Source organism: Gopherus flavomarginatus, chromosome 1, assembly GCF_025201925.1.
Source record: "Gopherus flavomarginatus isolate rGopFla2 chromosome 1, rGopFla2.mat.asm, whole genome shotgun sequence".
In the NCBI taxonomy this organism is placed as follows: domain Eukaryota; kingdom Metazoa; phylum Chordata; order Testudines; family Testudinidae; genus Gopherus; species Gopherus flavomarginatus.
In genome coordinates this window covers 115009087-115030173 of record NC_066617.1, presented here as the reverse complement: position 1 = coordinate 115030173, position 21087 = coordinate 115009087, and the positions used below count along the sequence as shown (strand labels likewise).

Here is a 21087-nt window from a genome sequence, read left to right as displayed (position 1 = left end):
CTTTAACAAACTCAGAGAACTGGTAGGAAAGGTCCTCTGGGAAGAAAATCTAAGGGGAAAAATGAGTTCAGGAAAACCAGCAGTTTCTCAAGACAACAATATTAAAGGCACAGCAGCAAACTATCCCAGTGTGAAGGAAAGATAAGAAGAAGCCAACATGGCTTCATCAGGAGCCGAAAATCAAAAAGGAATCCTACAAAAATTGGAAATATGGACAAATTTCTAAGGAGGGGTACAATACAATAGCACAAGCACGTTGCGACAAAATCAGAAAGGCTAAGGCACAAAATGAGTTACATCTAGCAAGGGACCTAAAAAGAAGCAAGAAGAGTTTTTGTAAATATATTAAGAGCAAACAAAGATGAAGGAAAGTGTAGGTTCTCTACTTACTGGGGGAAGGAGAGCTAATAACAGATGACACTAAGAAGGCTGAGGTGGTGTTTAATGCCTGTTTTCTTCAGTTTTCACTAAAAAGATTAACTGTGACCAGATGCTTAGCATGATTAATATTAACAAGAGGGAAGGAACACAAGCCAATATAGGGAGAGAAGAGGCTTAAGAATACTTAGAAAAGTTAAAGGTATTCAAGACAGCAGGACCTGATGAAATTCACCCTAGGCTACTTAAGGAACTACCCGAAGCAATCTCAGAACCATTAGCAATTATCTTTAAGAACTCATGGAGGATGGTTGAGGGCCCAGAGAACTGGAGAAAGGCAAACAAATTATCTTTTAAAGGGGGAAATAAAGAGGATCCAGGGGATAACTTTATTAACTGGAAAGATACTAGAACACATTTTTAAAACAATACATTTGCAAACACTTAGAGGATAATAGGATGATAAGAAATAGCCAACATGGATTTGTCAAGAACAAATCATACCAGGTCAACCTAATTTCTTTTTCTGACAGGCTTACTGGCTAGTGGATGGGTGAAGCTGTGGATGTGATATATCTTGATTCTAGTGAATCTTTTGACACAGTCCCACAGGACAGTCTCATAAGCAAACTAAAGAAATGTAATCTAGATGAAATGACTATAAGGTAGATGCATAATTGGTTGAAAGAACTTACTCAAAAAATAATTATCAATGGTTTACTGTCAAACTGGGAGGGTGTATCTGGTGGTGTCCAACAAGTGTCAGTTCTGGGTCTGGTACAATTCAATATTTTCATTAAAATGACTTGGATAGCAGAATGAAGACTATGCTTATCAAATTTCAGATAACCCCAAACTGGGAGGGTGGCAAGAACTTTGGAAAACAGGATTAGAATTCAAGAAGACCATAACAAATTGAAGAATTGATGTGAAATCAGTAAGATGAAATTCAAAAAAGACAAGAGCAGAGTACTTTACTTAGGAAGGAAAATTCAAATGCACAAATACAAAATGGGGACTAACTGACTAGGAAGTAATGGTGCTGAAAAGTACTGGTGGGGCTTAGAGCGGATCACGAACTGAAAGATCGAACAATGTGATGCATCTACAGAAAAGGCTAATATTTTGAGGTGTGTTAACCAGTGTCTCATGTGTAAGCCATAGGAGATAACAGTTCCATTCTACTCAGTACTGGTGAGACCTCATCTAGAGTACTGTGACCAGTTCTGTCTGCCACTCTTTAAGAATAATGCAAATAAATTGGAAAGAGTCCAGGTGAGAGCAACAACAAAAATGACAGAATGTTTAGTAAATCTGACCTATGAGGAAAGGTTAAAAACTGGGCATGTTTAAAAAGAAGACCAACAAAGGACCTGATAACAGTCTTCAAATATGTTAAGGGCTGTTATAAAGAGGACTGTGATCTATTTTTCTCCATGTCTGCTAAAGGTAAGATAAAAAGTGATATGTTTAATCTGCAGGAAGGGAGATTTAGGTGAATGTTGTGGGGAGGGGATCATATTTAGAAGGATAGTTGAGTATTGGAATAGCCTTCCAAAGGAGGTTATGTCTTTGAAAGTTTTTAAGAACAGTTTAGGCCAGGGTTTCTCAAACAGGGGTCGCTGCTTCTGTAGAGAAAGCCCCCGGCGGGCTGGGCCGGTTTATTGACCTGCCCCGTCTGCAGGTCCGGCTGATCGCAGCTCCCACTGGCCGCAGATTGCTGCTCTGGGCCAATGGGAGCTGCTGGAAGCGGCACAGGCCGAAGGACATACTGGCCGCTGCTTCCAGCAACTCCCATTGGCCAGTGGGAGCAACGATCGGCCGGACCTGCGGACGGGGCAGGTAAACACCCCAGCTCTGCCCACCGGGGGCTTTCCCTACACAAGCAGTGACCCCTGTTTGAGAAACACTGGGTTAGGCAAATGTGTGTCAGGGCTGGTCTATACTTGTTCCTGCTTCAGCACAGGGGACTGAAAAGATGACATCTTAAGGTATCTTCCAGTCCTCCATTTCAGTGATTCTTCACCATAGTCTGGACCCATTTATTCCCCCCACATAAAAGCTCTTTTGGACCAAGCAACTTGAGAGAATAAAGTTAACTGATATCACTAGATAGATTAAAATGGCATCTTAACAAAAGATTCCATTGTTGTTAAAGAATTCCATAATGAAATATTTTCCAGAAGTGTTTCAGAAAAAGGAAAACAGAATCCCATGGTCCAAGCACAGGGCAGAGAACTCACACATCTCCTTGGTGAAATCCTGGCTCCGCTGAAATCAGATGGGAATTTTGCCAGTAACTTAATTGAAGCCAGGATTTCCCCCCTAATCTCTAATGCCAGTTCTGACAGAGAGCACACTTCTTCAGCCTTGGACAGGTCACTAATTCAGTTTCCTCAATTGTAAAATGGGGCCAGTATTCCTCTCCAAGGGGCATTGATATGTTTATTTAATGTTTGTAAAGCATTTCAAAGACAAGTGCTAAGGATTATTAAATGCTGCAATCAATTATCAAGTCCATATCTGCAGTCCTCACCTCAGGCAAATTTCCTATGGATGTCAAAAAAAATGTATACAAGATTTATTTGTCTGAGCGTAGGCAGCAGGATTAGGCGCTGGATCTCTGGAAGTTCTGTAAGATCATATAATTCTAATATAAAATTGGCATAAAGTCTGAAACATCTCAAACACAGGGAGGCTGGTCCAAGCTCCAGCAGTAAGTGATTCTATGAAGCTGCTTTGCTGAAATGCAAGACAGGCAGGCTTAGTAAAATGAAGAAATGTCTTTGCATTACATCTTTTATGTTCTCACCGGAAACCAGTGTCTGCTATGTGCTTCTGTAAATCCATGGGATAGCATAACCATTTCAGCAAGGAAACAGACACATATTGCTACAATCCGTGTGAAATAAAGTATTAACTCCGAATTTGTGAAAAATGTAATTCCTGGCTATTTTTGCAAGTAGATTTTAAACAGCAGTATGAAGAGAGGCTACAAATGAGATTAGGTTCTTATGGAACATGCCATAAACCAGAGAAGAAAAATTTTTTTAGTGTTATTCCTACCAAGCAAATGTACAACACATGTAGCACTGAACCTAACCAATAACATTAATATTTAAAATGATTTGGGAGATTAAAAGTATACGATACAACATTCCCCATGTTAGGAAAAGTTTCTGCTTGTAATTTCTCCAAATACATAGAGTTGTTCCTTGGTTACGTATCTAACAGAGCTAACCAAAATTAAGAACAGTGTATATGATCTAAAACATACAGAGAAATTGATCTCATTAGTTCAAATGGACACTCTTAATGCCCATCCCACCACATATTTAAATTCCATGGGGCATTTTCTGAATTGCTGTTCCCAAAAACCTGTCACATTAAGGCTGGTCAGTTGGCTGCAGTCCTTGGAATGCTAAATATTGTTAAGGACCCCCTACTGCAGACACCCACAATCTTGAGGAAAGTATACAATGGGATTGAACACCCTTTACAAAACACTAGTGATAATCGTTCAGCTACAGCTACCCAACGAAGTGGGTATTCATCCACGAAAGCTCATGCTCCAATATGTCTGTTAGTCTATAAGGTGCCACAGGACTCTTTGCTGCTTTTACAGGTTCAGGCTAACACGGCTACCCCTCTGAGTCTAGAGTGAGTTTGTTAAATGATTTTGAGGAAAGAGTCACATCTATTACCTGGTAGACAGTGTGTGACTGGGAGGAGTGGGGTGGGGGGAAAAGATGGGCTCTACTTACCAGAGCTGTTGCCTCCTCCTGGTTGTTCTGGGGGTTAGTTCTGCATGGTTGATTCCCCTTCCCACCTTTGTGCTCCATCTCTCTCTCTCTCTGTCTGTCTGCAGCCCCTCTCTCATCCAAGAGCTGCTCCAGCGTCTTTTTGACACAGCTCTTCCGCGATGGTCTCTGTTTTTTCTGTCCACATGTCCACTGCCCTGATCCTGTCACTCCAACAAGTAACTCAGGTAGTCTGCCTCCAAACAGTACCACTCTGCAGTGGTTGGTAGGGGAACTCATGTAGATAAATTTCTGCATTAAGCATCTTTGCATAACTGTGTATCATTTTCATATGACTTTGTATTATATCTCCTCATATAACCTTGTAAGTCTTTCCATATATAACCTCTATTTTCATACAACTCTGTATCACGTCCTTTGATATAGGAACATTGTATCAAATCCTTATGTAGAAATTTTGTATTGAGCCTTGGTATAATGTTATAGCCCCTAAGAATAGTTAAGAAGCGAACACTTTCTTCTGAAAACACCATCTTTGAAAATAAACGTGGCAATATTAAGACAACACCCAGAAGGAAGCGTCACAGATGACCAAATTGACACACAGACTTTGCATCTGGTATAGATTTGCATGAGAGGGAAGCTGCTATAAATATGAGGTGTCTTGCAGAGGACCCCAGGTCTCATCTTGTCAACATCGGAGTATCGATCTGGATCGACTCACCTGGCCGGTGAAGTTAAGAGGAGCAACTAGTAACAAAAACAAGTGTGCTTGTGTGTGTGTGTACGTGAGTGCAATATATATCATATGCATATGATACAGTGTTGATTGATACATGTATTACCAATAAATGTGGCGCTTTGCCTTATCCCCCCTGAAAAGATCCTGTGCAGTACTTTAAGTACAACACCCAGGCCCACTCTCTACTCTGGATTCCAGTCCAGGGCCCTGTAGTGAACAGGTAAGGTGTGCATCTCCACCACCTTACTGCTCTCCCCCTTGGACTCCTTCCTACCAGGCTTCTCCTCCCTTGCCTCATGGAGGGGAAGTGCAGGCTTCCTTCCTGCTGTCTTCACACTGTTGCCAGCCTCCTTGCTTTGTAGAAGCACCATCTGTTCCCTCACAGGTGAGCTTCCTTCTAATTAGCTTCCCTCAGCTTAAATCTCCCCCCTTTGCAGCCTAATTGGTTGACTGGGCCCACGTGGCCTAATTCAGCCCTCTCAGAGCCTGTGTGGAGAGTACTCCCCAACACAGCCAAATTTTGACTTGATCTCTCATTTGTCAGGCTGTCAAATTGAGTCTCCAGCTGTCCAGAGCGAGACTGCACATTGGCTCAGCTGATCCTGTCTTAAAAGGCATAGGAGTATGTCTGCAGAGAGCATCCCGATTAGATGCATGGACCAGGGATGTCTCTGCCAGTTCAAAGCAAAAGACTTATTTAGATCTACCTTCCTTTATATTTTGTTTTCACCAGTAATGGCATTGGAGGAGATATATTAAGCAAGCAACTGAACCAGTCTATATATTCTTTCTATATATATGGCTTTCTGATCTCTTCCTGGAATAGGGTCTCAGGACCTTTGCTATTTTTGTAAATGACTACACCCCTCTTGCTTCGATCACATGTAACATTTCAAGGAGAATGTTGTCTACACCTGTATAAAGTGTTTTTCTGCTCAGTCAAGCAGCTGTTAAGGTACCTGTGTTATGTGCTTTGCTGGGATTGGGGAAATAGGATTCTCTGCCCACCTGAAGAGCAACAAAACCTCCTGGACTAAGAATGATTGAAGAAGCAGAGACATGGGGAGTTGCCCACAGTGCTGACTGACATTAACAAGAGATGGCACAGAACCTTAACTAGAAGTTGTAACTTTTTCCTTCTTTCTGATAAAGATCAAGTTCTATGCATCAACCATTCATTTATGTTAGCTCCACCTTTGTCATGGATAGCACCCTACCAAATTCATGGTCCATTTTTATAAATGTCACAGTCATAGCATTTAAAAAATCTTGAATTTCATGGTTTCAGATATTTAAATCTTCAATTTCATGGTGTTGTAACAAAATATGAATATTGCGACAAAATGACCGACATTGGGATGGTGGGTCCCGCACTTTCCTTGGCGGGGGGGCTAGGACACGACCCCCCCTTACCCTTGCTCTTCGGGAGTCAAAGGCCCCGTTAGTGGCCCAGGAAGGCGGTAGAGGAGGGAAGCGGCGGGGGGGGGGGTGTCTGGGTTTGCTCCTCACTCTGAGCCCCAACCCCTCTCAACCTTTCTGGGTTTCTTACCCTCTTGATGCTCAGGGAGGGAGTCTCCCTGCTCTGCAAGGGCAGGGTCTCCCTTCCTCCAGTTCTCTGGTCTTTCAGTTCTCAGCAACACACCTCCAAACTCCAGTCCTCTCTCTCCACCCTGTCTGCCTAAAGCAGCTTCTCCCCTCCTTTTTGGTTCCTGACAGGGCCTTAATTGACTACAGGTGCTCCAATTAACCTGTAGTAACCTTCCTTAGTCTACAGGGAACCATGCCTTAATTAGCCTACGGCTTATATATCTCCCCTTGACCACTCTGCCACTGCTCCTTGGTCCTGCTCTATCACAATATGTATTTTTAAATGGTAAAATATAAACATGAAGAGCCCTTAAATGAGAGTTTATCGAACTGGAGGTTCTAACACAAAAGGGGGTCGCAAAGCTACTGTAGGGGGAGTTGTGGTACTGCCACCCTTACTTCTGCACCGCCTACAGAGCTGGGCGGCTGGAGAGCAGCAGCAGCTAGCTGGGTGTCCAACTCTGAAGACAGCTGTGCTGCTGGCAGCTCTTCTGATGGCTGCTCTTGTCTACTAACTTGTGATGTAATCTAACCTTCAGTAAAGACTAAATTTCTCCAAAAGGACAAATTCTGAAGTAGTAAATCACTTAATTCCCACCCCAAAACACCCATTTCCCCCTGAAGCAAAGAATCTTACTGTGACACTCTGCAGAACATGGTTTACATATTTTGACCCAGCCACTGCCAAAACATGTCAATTTTAATCACTGCAGGTTTTCTTCAGTTTGGTATTCTGCTTTCTTCCTGGAGCTAGCCACTTTGGTTGTAGAGTTTGCTTTGTTGCAAAAACAGACTGTACTCTTCTCGCTTCAAAGAAAGACTCAGCCAAAGCAAAAAGAGGAAACCAAAAGAATAATAAGAGTCACCGGAAGTTTAAGAATGACAAAACAGCATTTGAAATTTCACACCCAGGACTAGTTAATTTATCTGAAAAAGATGTTTTACCACATAAGTTAACACTTGCTATAATTATAACCTACACAAATCTAATTTCATTCTTAAGCACCCATAGCGTCCATACAGTCACCTTCACACTTAGTGAATGCTGGCACAGGGCAGCAAAGGTTACTTTTATCAGCCTTTGTTTTATTTGACAATACATTCATAAGTCTCTGCATTTCCAAGGGCGACTACATCTTGCTCAGTTCAATGTTGCTGGTATCTGACGTTCCACGATTACCCTGGCTTCAACATGAGACAGTAATGCACATTTGTACTAAATGTAGTACAAGCTGGAGACATCTCAGGAAGAAATCCCTACAATCCCTTGCCTATTATGATTGTGTATGAATGCATATTTATCACATTAAAAGAGAACCACACGTAAAAGGGGAGTTTGGAGCCTAAGAAATCTTGGGACTATTTCTTTAACTGAATACCTCTTCAAAAAGGGAATAAATTTATGTTTGTTTTTTTGCCAGTAGAAACATCTGCTCAATCTCCTGGGAAGGAGAAAGCTCGTCACCCTTTTGTGCACCACATCCTAAAATCTCCCCTCTGATCACAACTGTGAGATACCAAATAGCAATTCAAATCCATTGTCAGAAACATCTGGATGAAATCTTGGCAGTTCATTTGAAAAGTATACAAGCAGCAGTGTTAAGGGAACAACTATGACTCAGAAGGGTGGACATAAGGATAGTGCTATACAGTGGTAGATTTCTGCTTGAACATGTTAACTCCTGAAAACTACCTTTTGATTATGCAATGACCTTCATTAGTGGAACAGAAAAAAATCCTTTTGTTCTTAGTTCCGGTGGGAGGAGAGGCTTTGAAGGAAATCCCACTGACTGACAATGAACAGCTTATATATAAATGAACACAGAGCTTAAAAACTCCATTTGCCAGATGCCCAATGGCGAAAAGAAAGCTTCCATTGCCAAGGATGTGTGCAGAAATCAATGCCACCGACTTCTGAATAACTTTTGTTTAGAATTGTGAACAAGTTTCTATCTTTTCATTGTTGTAAAGAAATCCCAACTGTAAACTGAAAGTAAAGTGATGTAGTATGTAGTGTTAGGGAGACACCTCCAGCTCTAAATCTCTGAAAGTGACCAATTACTTTGGGGCCTGATTTTCAAAAAGTACAGAGGCCTCTATCCTCTTTGAAGGGTCTTATACTGGACATCCAAAATCACCAATCACTTTACTAGCAAAGACACTGGGGTCTGAATTTTCAAGTGTTCAAAGCTTTCTCAGGCTTTAGCGGAATGAAAGCTGATCTAAGAGACGTGATAGTTTTTCACTGCTGCACCCAGGGTTTTGAATAGCGTCAGTGAAAACAAATAAGAACCAAGTCAATTTCATTCTGCGGCTGCTTTGAAAAAAAAAAATCTATAAACAGTGGCAGAGAAGGCCATTGGAGAGGACCTAACACTGAGGCTGAGGGAGGGGTAAAGTAGCAGATACATGACCACCTCAGCAGGAGGTAGGAAGGCTGAAGAGGGCTAAAGCAGCAGAGGACCTCTCTCCACCCAGTAGTTCCAGCAGGCAGAAGATTCTGGGGCAGGAAGAAGGGAAAACAGGAGAGAGGTATTTTCACAGCTGGGCAGTGGGAGAGACAGAGGTTTGTACAAAAGATAAGAGCCCTGAGCAGGGTCCAAGGACAGCACCCTCCCCTTTTGCAGTAGCTGAAGAAGTGATGGGGAAAGAAAGAACAGTCAAGCTTTTTCAATTGGGTACCACCCCAGGCAAAGGGCTTTTCACCTTTCATGTCAGTCTTGGGGTAACAGTTGTCTAGTAAACACTTTCAAGGCCTGAACAAGTGATCAGACACAAAAAAGACATGAAATATGGATTAAAGATTCTACCTTCAATCCTCATCTTAAAATATTTAATCATTTTAATGTATCCCCATCATTTCCACTATAACTTTGTTAACCCCTTAGTTATAGAAGAGAGATTTCTGTGCATATCAGTATTTAGCTTAGTGTCTGCTTAAGACAAGTTTCACTGTACGAACACACATACAATTAGGTATGTGTATATTTGAGTATAGGAGACTGACCTTTTTAACATGGGAAAATTAAACATGACTAAATTACAGCCCTGGGAATAGGAGCCAGATGGGATGCAGAGTAGAAATTCAGACATAAAAAAGCAAGATTTGGAGCTACTTTCCCCTCCACTAAGATAAACTATTGCTTTAAAATGTTATGGACCCCCATTTTTCAGTACTACAGCTGGAATGATAATGAATCACTAAAGGAAAAGAATGTATAGGGTCCCAAAATAAAACCTAACATTCAGCAATAAAGGAGACAAGTTGTCATGTAGTTCCTCTACTCGCAAGGGCCAGAGATTGATCACTCACACACTTACGGAGATAGAAATTATTTGGTACCAGTGTCAGTTTTGATCTGAACCTGCCAGAGCATGAGTGCCATTACAACTCAAGTAGGTTGTCTTTTAATGGAGAGATCTCAAGGACGTGGGCTGAGGTGACCGTTGCATCAAGGGAAAAACCTGCTTTTTTGATAAGAACCCTTGAAAGCCCCAGAGTATGCTTTATAATTCCAAAAGAATGCCCAACATATAAAGGTCTACACCAAGGAGGGAAGTTGAGATGATGTTTTTGAAACCAGCAACGTGTATGCAACTAACAAACAACTAAGTCATGTAGTAAAAGACAGACAGTCGGAAAACACGGAACCGAGGCTTACAGTGCATCTAGAAGAATCCTTACACTTAAAAAAATTACGATACACTCAAATTCATTTGTTCAGATAATCCATATACAACAGAAGGCACTGTTATCCATATGAATCCACCAATTCTGCACAGCAAAAACCTGAGAAGTGCAATTCAACTAGATTCAACCTAGCCCCTCTCAGTCATTCAGTTTCCTTGAGGGCAGATGTTTTCTTTTCAGTCCATCAAATTATAAAAACACCACAAGAATTTGAACATTACAGTAGCTGGCTAGAAAGAGCAGTCTGGTGAGGAAAACACACTGCTGTCTCCCAGGGGAAACCATCTGGAACATCAGATTACCCTCCCCCACACACTCAGAAGTCATGACTGTTTTATAATAAAATGTAATGATGAAGCCATTCCCAGAGTCCTTTGCAATTTCTCCTTCAGTTGCCTCCAGGAGCATTTCCACCAAAGTTAAATGCTGTGATCAGTCCTTTGTTGTCAAATGTGTAGCCACTTTGTTGTTCTATCGTCTTAGTCTCTAGAATTCACAGAAGGAAAAGAAAAGGGGTATAAAAGTAGAGAGTAATTGTGTCTGATCTACACAGTCCTGTGCGGAAGAGGAAGCTTTCATTCTCAGATCTGCCACTGCAGTGATAAATTGCAGCAGATTAGATTTTTTTTTTAAAGAAACATTCCACACCCCTCTCTAGGACAGAAGTTGAAAGATTAATTTATTATGAAATAATTGTACATGACTTTGCACTGCATGCTCCTCGGTTTAATGAACTTATTTCCATCAATGCAGACCCCTTTTTAAATGTCCAAATGCTTATATTTACTGTGAAAAGTAATTTTAGTGGTAAAAAAAATTAAACAGCTGTAAAACACACACTGATCTATAACAGTCTTGATCAAATGAATGGCTGTCAGCCAGGTAATACCTTAATTTACTCTTTATGTGCAAAATCCATCTGAAAATCTAGCTCAGTTTCTATATAGTTGTTTTAATCTGCCAGATAGGAGTCTACAAATTAGAGGCAATGCTAATCTCTAGGTGAGATTCATCTCAGTGCAGAGACAGCATAAAGCCCTATGCACCGCTTATGCTCCTCAAATCTCCTCTCGGACCCAGTAGTGCACAGGGACTCATGTTGGCCCACTGCACCCTATATAATTGCTACAAAGGCATATTCTGTACCAGAGTCCCTACAACACATCATAGCCTCAGAGAAATGACTGACCTGCAGCACTTCGCCGGTGTTCTGCTATTGTGTAAATTTCCTGCAATTGTTTCTTCTGATCATCGCTCAGTGGTGCTGTCAGTGAGTGGTACCAGACTGCATCCCGGATCTGAACCGCTGTCAAAACAAGGAGTGGATGCAAAGTGATTATCAGCCTATGTTTTAAGACTATTTCAGAAGGACAAGATGAAAAAGACAGAGAGAAAGAAGATCTGGGTTTGTGGTTAAAAAATACAGACCTCACACATCAACACTGGTTTAGCACCTCTGTCAGCTTCTCAGAACACAGATGAAGTTGGCCTATTTCCAAAAGGGACTGGGGTTTGAGGAGCTTAAAATTGAGCATGTGTTTAAGAGCTTTCTGGAACAGGGACTTAATAATGTTTCAAAGTGTGCCCAATATTCACAGCCATGTTCAATTTCACAGTCAAAATGCATCCACTATGCTGAAAATTAGACTCATTTCAGAAGTTAAAAATAAAACTATACTTGTTAAAACTTCTGGACAGGAGAAAAATGCTTTTTCCTTTAGGGTTTTGACAATTTAGAAAAGATAAATACTTCTGTCTGAGCACTCAAAGGACAATGAAGTAGTTTAGACCCTATAATATAGGTTTTGTTTGAAAAATTGCAATAGAGATAGTATGAACAGAAATGATTTCAGGACCTTTTCAGTTAGAACACTTGTTCAGCTTTAGAAGTATCTTTGAGTGTGTGCTAGCCACAGATTTCATGGTTATGTTAGAACAGGAGAATCAGAAAGCGAAACTCATTAGTAGAAAGGGGGAAAACGTTCAAAAATCCAAACTGAGGTAAATCAGCATAAATGGTGAAGCAAACATACAAAAAAGATTTTGGGTTATTTTTCAGTTTCAATAGTGCAAGAGGTTACTAGTACCACAGATAAGGATTTAAAACAATTATTTACATAAGTGTCTCTGAACCATCATATTAAAGAATTATGCATACAGGCATGTACGTACTTAACAGTGCTTGTGTAAAAAACTGATATTCATCCACACCATCTTCAAGGTCAAGAGGAGTGCTGAATCCTTCTAGAGCAGTTTCTTCCAATGCATCTTCATCCCAGTCATCATCGTCATCATCCTCATCTTCATCTTCTCCACCACCACCACCACCTCCTCCATGATTCTCTTGCATTGCCTGACCCACATCATTTGTTTCTTCTTCGTCACTTGGGATCTCTTCTGCAAAGGTATCAACATTTTTCTTTTTAAAATCATCATATGCCTTCAGTAATTAAAAATATTAAGGGACAAAACATGTATACATACATTTTTGGCCAGAAAAGGGACCATAGTTTAAAAACAAAAACTTGAAGATGTGAAAAAGGAAGCCATCAAAATATTTCATACATTTTAGAACACACTTATGCTCTGTTTCTAGTAACATCTTGGAAGAGTGAAACTGAAATTTGCTCTCACATGTACCGTTACTTTGTGAGTAAACGACTGCTGTAGGAGCAAAACAGCAACTTTTCTCTTGTAAATGACCATATATACTCATTCATAAGCCGAATTTTTTTAGTAATAAAAGGGAAGCACCAGAGAGGGGGGTCGGCTTATGAACGGATATAGAGAGGGAGAGGTGGGACACAGCCCCTTCCTCCAACAGAGGGAGCAAGGAGAGGCAGCAGAGCCAGAAGGGAAGAGGCTGGGCCAGAGTTTCTCTGCTTCTGGCCACGCTGCTCTCCCACAGCTTCCAAAGCAGCTGCAGCTCCGGGGCTGGCAGGCTGCAGCCGTGCCACTCGGCCCCGCTCCCCAGAGCACACTGCAGCCGTGTCACCCGGCCCAGTCCGCTGGAACATGCTGCGGCCACACCGTCTGGTCTGACCCGTCGGAGCAGGCTGCAGCCGCGCCGCTCAGCCTGCCGGAGCAGCTCCAGCCAGACCAGAGACATGCTCCCCTGGCCCTCCCCAGATAAGGTGGGAAGGGATGGGATGGGGAGAGTGTGGGTGTCCCAGGCTAGGGTTGGGGTCATGTGGGGGGTGGTCACAGGGGTTACTCCCCTGACTCCCAGCTTCTCCCCCCCAAAAAAATTTCCCCACCGGTTGCTGTCCCGGCCCATCAAGGTAAGCAGCTGGTGCGCTGGGACACTTGGTTTACTTAGGTTCACCTCTGTGCCTGCAGATGCTCAAGGTAAACAAACCATCTTGGCCCACCAGCAGCTTATCCTGATGGCCCGGAAGCCAAAGTTTTCTGACTGCCAAATTATAGGGTCGGCTTATGAATGGGTTATAAAAAAAATTTCCATTTTTACTTATCTATCTCGGGGGCTCAGCTTATAAACAAGCTGGCTTATGATCAAGTATATAGGGTAATATAAATCGCCTGTCATTTTGCTTTTTAATAAAATACAGCAAATAAAGACTTGGACTTTACAAACAGATACCCTATACAGTTAAAAGACTTTTGTCACATTTATTGCCTACCAACTTTTGGAGAGCTCTCTTAACTTCACACACTTAAAACAACTTCCCTTGGCTGTTTTACCCAGCTTTGTATTTATGAAACAGCCATCATATCCTGAACCAAAAACTTGAAATGTAAGTTCCAAACATTGCTATTTCTGACTTAAGCAAGGTCTCAGGTTACTATGCCAAAATATCTATGAAATGTTTTCAAGAATATAACGGGGGCTAAAAACAGCATTTCAAGTTTTTCTTTTGTCAGCTGGATAAAATGAGTGGAATTGGTTATATCTGCTACGGGCTTATGGACAGCAGTCTGGAATGGTTGGGACTGGAGTTTTAGGCAAATCACAGTGCAGAGATCTGAGCAGTACATGGCTACTGAAATGATTGTGTAGCTACTGTACCATGTTCTTATGCTCATTAAGTAGAGGCAACTCAATTTAATTACAATTATGTCTGCAATTTGCACCTCTTAAAAGGATTTCATTTGTACTCATCTTAAGCATTAGAGCCTACAATGGTTTTATCTCATACTGCAAATTAGATATTCAGACAATAAAATAATCTGTCATTAATGCTGTGTAATATACACTCTCCAGTGCTGCAAATTCTCTGGATTTGTTTTCCTTTTTGCCTGATAGATTGAGAGGAGGCCTCTCTGCCACAGGAATCATGATCATCTCAATTCCTGCTTTGTAAACCTGTCCTGAAGGCTCTTTGTACCAGCGTGTATTGATTTAAACCAAAGCAATTTACATCATTGAGTCTGATCACAATTTAAAGCAGTAAGCAGGAAACTTTTATATAAAGAATTGATTTTAATCTCATTTTGCATTTGTTTATTTTCCTAAAGAAAGACTGATTCTCATTGACTGGTAAACCATTAAAGCATGTTGATTTGCAACAAAATATTGCCTTTCCACTAAATTTGGTACATTTTGCTAACCAGGAGCATAAACTATCTATATACAGTTATTTAAGCAATTATATAGATTAATTTACATTCATTCACATTCTTAAATTTTATATTTTATGATGTTAGAAAATGGTAAAGGATGCATTTATTTACTAGAGGATTTTCTTTTTTACTCAAGATTTGTGTCAATCTCTATTAAGATTGAAATTTGAAATTCAATTAAAAGTGCACAAAGAGAGCACTTTTAAAGTTGTTTTATTAAACAAAACTATCTTAAATATGCTGGATACAACAGAATGGAGTTCATCAAAACACGGTTTTCCATTTAAAATGGATTTATCAAACAAAGGAAGCATTATCTGTAGTTAGTGAATTAAACTGATTGTTTCCGCCCTTCAAGTTTTTAGAACTAGTAAATCTCATCTTCTCACACCTCGTTTTATTCATAGATTAGCAGAGGAAAATAAGCTTTTCTGCTTTCTTCAACTCACAATTGGTCTCTTAACTTTGAATGAACTAATCATTGAACTGAACTAGCTGATTAAACTGAAATGAAGAAAATATTTTCTGCTCCTGCAGAAGAAGCTATTGCTGTCAAAAGCTGGTTTAGCACTTCAACAAACTCTGGTTCCAGATACCGTGCCAATGACTTCACTAGTTCAGTGGTCTGACTTTCTTTACAATGTAAAATTAATTGTAAATAAATTTTCATTTAAAAATAAACCTATGTTATTTAAATAAAAAACTTCCCCTTTAAATTAAAATATCAGTTCTTTTTGAAAAAAGTCATATTTTAATCCATCTTTCCTTTTGCCACCCTCCGTCTGGGAGAAGACGACAGGCCAGGGATCCCTTCCAAGCCCATTATCATTACTTTTTAAATTAGTTGAAGAGGTAGCTATTGGGGACATGTTTTTTCCCCAGGGACCAAGAATGCTGCCTCCACAGCACTGCCCAATTTCTGCTGGCCTATTAGTCAGGAATCTCCTGCATGCTGGTTTACAGAGCACATTTGTGATTGGGCACCATGGATTTGCAGCTTTTATTATTTTTAAAACAAAACTGCCCTTGCAGGAGGAGTGACATAGATACACCTCAAAAGGGATTTAGCATTAATTTTAAGAGGAATGACCAATTCATAAGAGGATCTTTCCAAGCATCCAATAAACCAGACCAATTCAGCAGAAAGGCTGATGAGTCTTAAAAATCAACTGTAATTTCAAACACATTTAAAATTCAATCCAGAATGTGGAAATGGGAGATCTTACCATTATCTTCTGTATCGCGTTTTTCGTCTTTAGCCTGGTCTTCATGTTCCGTAAATTCTCGCGTAGCACATACTTGTTTTAATCCCAGAAACAGGAGTAGGATTGAAGGAACAATCTGCGCGGCCACAGCATCTACCGCAGGAGGTCGGTTTTGCAATTCCATTAGGATGCTCAGTCCTATTATACACATCTTTCTGTCATGAAGTCTAAAGCAATACAAATATGTTACATGAGAAACAGGTCCCTTTGTATAGATTAAAAAAGTAGAATTATACTACTAAGCAACAGCTCCTAAATATATTCTTCCGCTAGGTTTTTAAATGTAAAATTCCCAATAACAAGTACTGCATGTAATAACTGATTGATCACCTATCACACACTGGCTAACTTCCTAGACCTGTTGATTAGGATTCTCAAATACAAAGAAATGTAATGCTAAATAAACATGGTTAATGGTGTAATTTATCTGATTTTCAGTAAAGCGTTGGACGCAGTACATCACTAAACTGGACTGGAAAATCTATTTGAATTGGTTAAATAGGAGTACTGTCATATGGATTGAAAACTGGTAAGAAAGGACCATAAGCAAAGAGCAATGACAAACAGTAATGTATTGAATTGGGGGCGCGGGGAGGGGCGGTGATCTGATGGAGTGCCAGAGGGGCTGGTTATATTTAAATCAGGGATTCTCAAACTGTGGGTCAGGACCCCAAAGTGGGCTGCAACTCCCTGGGACTGGCTTAGATTTGATGGGGCCTGGAGCTGAAGCCCGAGCCCCACTGCCTGGGGCCGAAGCCACAGGCCAAGGACTTTAACCCTGGGCAGCAGGACTCAGGTTACAGACCCCCTTCCTGGGGCTGAAGCCCTTGAGCTTCAGCTTTGGCCCCCCTGCCCAGAGCAGTGGGCTTTACCCCCCCACCATCTGGGGCAGTGGGGCTTGGCAGGCTCAGGCTTTGGTTCCCCCTCTGGGGGTCGAAGTAATTTTTGTTGTCAGAAGGGGGTCGCAGTGCAATGAAGTTTGAGAACCCTTGATTTAAATAGTCCAAATTGTACATTAAATTTGTAGATTAAATTTAATTCAGAGACATTGCAAATATCAATAAGATGAAAGAAATAATTTTTCCAAGGCATCCAGAATAATGGACCAGGAGATTTAATCAGGAAAAATGCAAACTAACACATCTGAGGAAAAGTAATCCAAAGATATTCTATGGGAGGGAGTTGGTTGGAAAGTGGTAGTGGAAAGATCCCTAATTACTGACCGTATGCAGGAAATTAGATAAGCGCTTTTAATGCAATCAATTTTTTTTAAAAGTGCTTTTGGGCTGCATAAGCAAAAGCATCACAACCACCATCAGAGTAGGAGTAAATCCTTATCTACTTCGGACACTCTTTAGTCTGCACTTCAAATACTGGGTAGTACTAGAAATACCGTTCAACTGTGTTTCTGACTAGATGGCATTTCACTATTAAAGAAACTCTTCTTTAAAAATTCTCAGTTACTGACAGCTTTTGTGCAGAACTCCAAATAGGACAAGAAGTATCCTACAGGAAAGATAATTTCCCCTTGCTACCATAAAAGATGTTCTGCCAACCTGGCTGGCAGGTTCTCATTCCCTTGCTCCTCCAAGCAACATAGCAGTCCTATCCAGTTTCCTGGATCCATTCCAGAATGTTACTGCTAACAAGACTGTAACAGGAGTGGGAAAGAGGAAAGGACAAAAGAGGTAGAAATCTCTTTTTAGCTGTCTGATCATAAGATGTTTTCAACTGGTAACAAACCAGCCATTTTCCATAGTCTCAACATGGTTACATTTCTCATATGGTGTGGCCGTGCAAGTTATGGCATCTAACAAAACAAAGGCTCTTAGGAGACACTTTTGTTGCAGAGTTAGTATTTCTTAGAACTAGAAGGATGGGTCAATGCACGTAGAGACTGGGGAAACTAACAGGATGCACATTCAAAACAATATTGTAATAGCAAGGTCTGCAATAAAACTTACAGGGAGCCCCTCCAGTTTTAACCATTAAAAAAACGCCTACAATTTCATTCCTAGTCAAAGGCCACACATACCATGGTATTAAGTCATAGTGGGCATTGTGACGATTCAAGGAATCTGCACAATTTATAAATTCTCTGTATGTATGTTTACCAAGCTTCAAACTCCGTTCTGAATATGCATGCTTTGTTCTCTCTATTGTCCATTACCTCCGTGTTGGACCTAAATTCCAACAGGAGTAGTGGCAAAAGCTTAATAAGAGCTCCATTGACTTTAACTGCTCTCTCACTGAAGTTAAACAGTTCTCGACAACAGACTGGCTCCCAGCCAGGAGAACAGTTTATCACGGGACAGGACACCCAACAGTGGGGTCACCTGTAAGTGTCTATGATCATTCTCTTGATGCAGGAGTCATCTGACAGAGGGACTGGAAGGTTTTGAAAGACAGAAGCTGATCTTTTGGCTCTTTTTGGCAATTTTCACCACCTTAAGATGAGGGAAACTGCTGCTGGAGCTGGATGAGCCAAGGGAGGAGAACCTTGCCTACCTGAATACAGATGTCCCGCAAAGAAAGGGTGAGCCAGAGGGAGGGGAAATTAGTATAGGGTTTATTGCTTTTGTGTAGATCTGTGTAATTGTCCTGTTATTAAAGAACAATGCTGTGCAAAGTCTGCACATGTTATGTGCTGCACCTTCCATGTGGCCTTTTGGAGAGTTACCAGAAGATTTACACTTTTGGGTGGAGTTCTGGGTAAGGGTGTTACCAAAATTATTTAGCTAATATTATACATCTTTAATAGAATCCATACTTATGCTAAAGTGAACCACTTTTCACAGCACCGTCTATCCTGAAATATAGGATCATTAATGATCTGGGGGATGGCGTGGACTGCACTCTCAGCAAATTTGCAGATGACACTAAATTGGGAGGAGTGGCATATACGCTGGAGGGTAGGGACAGGATACAGAGGGACCTAGACAAATTAGAGGATTGAGCCAAAAGAAATCTGATGAAGTTCAACAAGGATAAGTGCAGAGTCTTGCACTTAGGACGGAAGAATCCGATGCACTGCTACAGACTAGGGACCGAATGGCTAGACAGCAGTTCTGCAGAAAAGGACCTAGGGGTTACAGTGGACGAGAAGCTGGATATGAGTCAACAGTGTGCCCTTGTTGCCAAGAAGGCTAACGGCATTTTGGACTGTATAAGAAGGATCATTCCCCTCTATTCGACATTGGTGAGGCCTCATCTGGAGTACTGTGTCCAGTTTTGGGCCCCACACTACAAGAAGGATGTGGAAAAATTGGAAAGAGTCCAGCGGAGGGCAACAAAAATGATTAGGGGGCTGAAGCACATGACTTATGAGGAGAGACGGAGGGAACTGGGATTGTTTAGTCTGCAGAAGAGAAGAACGAGGGGGGATTTGATAGCTGCTTTCAACTACTGGCTCTTTTCAATATCTTCATCAATGACTTAGATATTGGCATAGAAAGTACGCTTATTAAGTTTGCAGATGACACCAAACTGGGAGGGATTGCAACTGCTTTGGAGGCTCTGGACAAATTGGAGAAATGGTCTGAGTAAACAGGATGAAGTTTAACAAAGACAAATGCAAAGTGCTCCACTCAGGAAGGAACAATCAGTTTCACACAGAGAATGGGAAGAGACTGTCTAGGAAGGAGTATGGCAGAAAGCTCTAGATATTATAGTGGACCACAAGCTAAATATGAGTCAACAGTGTGATGCTGTTGCAAAAAAAGCAAATGTGATTCTGGGATGCATTAACAGGTGTGTTGTGAGCAAGACACGAGAAGTCATTCTTCCGCTGTACTCTGTGCTGGTCAGGCCTCAGCTGGAGTATTGTGTCCAGTTCTGGGCACCACATTTCAAGAAAGATGTGGAGAAATTGGAGAAGGTCCAGAGAAGAGCAACAAGAATGATTAAAGGTCTTGAGAACATGACCTATGAAGGAAGGCTGAAAGAACCGGGTTTGTTTAGCTTGGAAAAGAGAAGATTGAGAGGGGACATGATAGCAGTTTTCAGATATCTAAAAGGGTGTCACCAGGAGGAGGGAGAAAACTTGTTCACCTTAGCTTCCAAGGATAGAACAAGAAACAATGGGCTTAAACTGCAGCAAGGGAGGTTTAGGTTGGACATTAGGAAAAAGTTCCTAACTGTCAGGGTGCTTAAACACTGGAATAAATTGTCTACGGAGGTTGTGGAATCTCCATCTCTGGAGATATTTAAGAGTAGGTTAGATAAATGTCTATCAGGGATGGTCTAGATAGTATTTGGTCCTGCCATGAGGGCAGGAGCCTGGACTCGATGACCTCTCGAGGTCCCTTCCACTCCTAGAATCTATGAATCTACCTGAAAGGGGGTTCCAAATAGGATGGATCTAGACTGTTCTCAGTGGTACCAGATGACAGAACAAGGAGTAATGGTTTCAAGTTGCAGTGGGGGAGGTTTAGGTTGGATATTAGGAAAAACTTTTTCACTAGGAGGGTGGTGAAGCACTGGAATGGGTTACCTATGGAGGTGGTGGAATCTCCTTCCTTAGAGGTTTTTAAGGGCTTTGTCTGGGATGATTTATTTGGGGATTGGTCCTGCTCTGAGCAGGGGGTTGGATTAGATGACCTCCTGAGGTTCTTCCAACCCTGATATTCTATGATTCCATGATAGTAAAAAGTGTGTGTAAGCTTTTGTTTCTAGAGCGCACACTGAAAGTAGCATTTTGCCAAAGTTTCTGACAATAATAAGCAACTGATATAATTGTTGCTAGAAACTAGGCACAAATTTCCAACAGCCTTGGATAGCAAGTGCATGGCAATGGAAATATTAGGGTAAGAATGACACAAACCATGTTTTGGGAGTTTGCATTGATAGTAAGGTATATATACTACTCAGCAGTGAGTTATATTTCTGGACCAGTCCATGCTGCTCGTTGTATCCCCTGATCAATGGAAGGGTTTAACCCCTATCTTTCTGTATTTGTGCTGACTGATCTCTAACACTCATGGATTAATAAATTTGGTTCACTGTGATTACTTGACATCTTATTTATTAACCCACCTCCCCCAAACCTTTAAGTAACCGTAAGCTACCAGAGGAATGTGAACA

The 21087-nt window shown here is 41.2% G+C and overlaps 1 protein-coding gene across 2 annotated transcripts in view; it reads right to left on the bottom strand.

The window, feature by feature from the left end:
* Positions 1-7361: 7361 nt before the first annotated feature.
* Positions 7362-21087, bottom strand: part of IPO8 (importin 8) — an 82025-nt gene continuing 68299 nt past the window's right edge. For both annotated transcript variants that reach the window (XM_050918149.1, XM_050918158.1), the window contains 4 exons: positions 15967-16172; positions 12332-12556; positions 11349-11465; positions 7362-10645 (listed from right to left, as the gene is read on the bottom strand). In XM_050918149.1, coding sequence (XP_050774106.1) covers positions 10548-10645; positions 11349-11465; positions 12332-12556; positions 15967-16172 — 646 coding nt within the window. In that variant the 3' untranslated portion in view covers positions 7362-10547. The remainder of the gene's footprint in view (positions 10646-11348; positions 11466-12331; positions 12557-15966; positions 16173-21087) is intronic.